Source organism: Bos javanicus, chromosome 19 (genome assembly GCF_032452875.1).
Source record: "Bos javanicus breed banteng chromosome 19, ARS-OSU_banteng_1.0, whole genome shotgun sequence".
Lineage (NCBI taxonomy): Eukaryota > Metazoa > Chordata > Mammalia > Artiodactyla > Bovidae > Bos > Bos javanicus.
In genome coordinates this window covers 45,457,792-45,460,878 of record NC_083886.1, presented here as the reverse complement: position 1 = coordinate 45,460,878, position 3,087 = coordinate 45,457,792, and the positions used below count along the sequence as shown (strand labels likewise).

General features: G+C 52.5%; 1 protein-coding gene across 1 annotated transcript; it reads right to left on the bottom strand.

The window, feature by feature from the left end:
- Positions 1–68: 68 nt before the first annotated feature.
- LOC133232539 (small nuclear ribonucleoprotein F-like) lies at positions 69–2,162 on the bottom strand. Its single transcript, XM_061392056.1, has one exon. The coding sequence runs from the start codon at positions 1,069–1,071 to the stop codon at positions 826–828; it is 246 nt and encodes an 81-aa protein (XP_061248040.1). The 5' UTR covers positions 1,072–2,162; the 3' UTR covers positions 69–825.
- Between the last annotated feature and the right edge of the window lie 925 nt (positions 2,163–3,087).

The following is a 3,087-nucleotide window of genomic DNA, read 5'->3' as shown; positions in this document are numbered from 1 at the left end:
GATACATAACTTTGAAAACAATATGTTCATCTGTATACCATCTAAAATTACTCCATGTACACTAGGAATTGAAGTGTCACACTTTGGTTAATGCATTCCAGGCACAGCAGGGATTTTATATGAACTAGTGCTGGGATACTGGCAACCCAGGGAAAGCCTGGGGCCAAGTGGAGAATGTGTAGCTAGGATTATGCCTTGTCACCAGCCTGGCTGGGGTTGTGGAATGCTGAGGCTCTGCTTGGAGGCACAGGGCAGAAAACTGGGAGCAAGGGGGGAATGAATTGGGAGAGGGGGCATAGGTAGGTTCCCTTATGCTCTGGGCCCATAGCCCATATCTCTTGGGCCCACAGCCCAAGTCTAGACTCCTGACCTCACCAGAGAGACAGTAGATGTAAAACAAGCCAGTCAGTTTCCAAGTGGGAAGAGTGCCAGCCATGATTTTTGCTGCCCAAGGAACAAAAAATCAATAATAATCATTCTCATGATTCATGTTCACCCTGTTTTATTCCAAAGCACTTTACCGAAAGGCTCCTTGGCCCAGCCAAGAAGTTCAGGGCCAGGAGCCAGGACACCTGGACACTAGATCTGTGTGTGGAAGACTTGGAACTTTCTTGGGGTCTAAGTTTCTCCCATTGTAAATGTTGCAAGTGACATTGTGGAGTATTTTACAGTTTTACATACATCTTACTCAACCCTTCAACCCCTGGTGAGAAAAGCAGAGAACATAGGACTGCTATTCTAATTTTTTTTTTTGAAAACCAAATTTTTATTGTCTACAAATATATATATATATATATATAAATTCCCCCCAAAGATGCTATTCTCTCATTTCCCCATCTCTTCTTCAACACCCCTAATATAAAGGACATTATTACACTTTATTAAAACTTCACCCAAATGTCCAGACAATGCTCCATCTATGTATTCTTCTGTGTTTGCAAGCTGCATGTTCATATAGCCATCTACAGACACAAGGTAGCCTTTGTACTCCATTCCCCATTTAAGCTTCATCATTACTGGCTTTCCTGTTGATCTGTTGAGGAAAGGTTTGGGGTTGAGGGGCAAACTCATCGCGACTACTGCTGCAATAGTGGGGAAATGCTGCAGGATACTCGCCGATGCAACTGTCCTGCGACCTTCGAGACTGAAGTAACCACACAGCTGCTATTCTAATTTTATAGACAAGAAAACTGGGATCTGATGAAGTTAAGAGATTTAATCAAACTCACACTGTTAAGGTGGGAAAGCCCAGAGGCTGGAAACCTGGGGCTTCTGACTCCAAACCCTTTGCTGTTTCAAAGTCAAAACAAGAAAGTCATTCCCTGCAGGTTCTAAGTTGGAGAAGGAAACGACAACCCACTCCAGTATTCTTGCCTGGAGAATCCCAGGGTCGGAGGAGCCTGGTGGGCTGGCGTCTATGGGGTCACGCAGAGTCGGACACGACTGAAGCGACTTAGCAGCAGCAGCAGGTTCTAAGTACAGTGTGACATGGCTTGGTCCTTCATAAAATGCCCTCTGTAGGTTCCAAGGGCAGAACTGGGTTTGTGGGGAGGGGGAGGGGGGAATCAAAAATAATACCAAATGATGAATCAAAAGTAAAGAGAGAGCCTGCGACGAGGGGCTCTGAAGCTTAAGCTTCATTACCATCAAGGTAAGTCGGCCCCTCCTACCCACTAAAAAATCCGGACACAGCAGATCTCAACAAGATTTTCCTCCCGGTTTGTGAAACGTGGCAGATGTGGGCTGTGGAAGTCCTGGGAAAGGACTCTCAGTTCTCCCAGGAGACAAGAGAAATTACAGCAGCAGCGAGGCCGTGGTGTGAGGATGGAGAAGGCTGTGTGACAGGGGAAGAGTCCAAAGGGGCCGGCGGCCCAGCTGGCAGTGCCGCTGTGGTAGGCTGGCATCCCTGGAGCCGGGGGCGATGGCGCCGTCCCGGAGCGATGGCCCAAACCGTAGGCTCGCCTGATGGAAGCAGGCGTTCTTCAGACCGTCTTCTGGCTTCCTGCGTCCAGATAAACCTTTCTCGGTGGAGGAGAGGAAGAGACAGACAACCGCAGCCGACGGCAGTGGGAGGGTAGATGGTGGTCGCGCCTAGGCCTTTCGATCTCCGGCCCGCAGGATGGTGGAGAGCGGAGGCCTACGGGAAGGCTGCCCCGCTGCGGCTCTCGCGGCGAGGCCGGGGTGCCAGGCTCCCCTCGCGGCTCCCCGCCGCCGCCCGGGGGAGGAGGGGCGGGGGGGCAGCGCCCGCGGCCTGCTTTCCCAGGGCTGGCCAAGCCTTTTTGACAAGCTGATAGCGTGCCGGGGATTGGCTGGTCCGGGCGTGACGCCGGTTAACAACAAAGGTGGAGTTGGAAGAAATTAGATTAAAGGAGGGGGGGGGGGGGTGAAATTAAAGGGGGAGCAGGCTGGGGACTGGAGGCAGAGACCGAAGGGGAGATGCGCGAAGCGCGGTCTCACGGCTCCGCTTCGCCCCGGAATCCCCTTCGCCTAAACCCACCGGGATTTTTGCTCTCAACCGACTCCCGCGGCCCAGCTACCGAAGCGGGGGTGGGACGGATGGTTGCTGCTTCTTGAAAATTGCCCCCAACTCTCACCCTGACACCCCCTTGCTATGGCCCAGGGGGAGAACTCTTTGCTCGGACTCCTCGGATCCTAAACTCGGAGGAGGTGAGGGGCATTGAGAATAGCGAGAGGTTCGCTCTAAACCCGGAAGGCCCTCGCGGGGCACCGAGAACGGACGAGGCGGGGCACTCCCCCGGTTTTCCAATGTGTTGCAAACCTAAGAGCTTTTCTTGCTTGCTTTTTTTTTTTTTTTTTTGGTAACACCCTTCCCCCCTTTTCTCTCCCCTCCACCCTGCTTTGGCTCCAGGGTTGCAAAAGCAAAGAGCAATAAAAAAAAAAAAAAGAAAGAAAGAAAGAAACCCGCGCATACACTCAGACACACACCAGTGGCGACAGGGGGAGAGTTGGAAAGACGTAGGAGAGAAGCAGGAGGCAGCGGGGAGGGAGCAATGGGAGCGGGAAGCCGGCAGGTTCCCTCGCAAATCCCCCTCCGGCCCCACGTCGCCTCGCCGGCCCCGGCAGGGG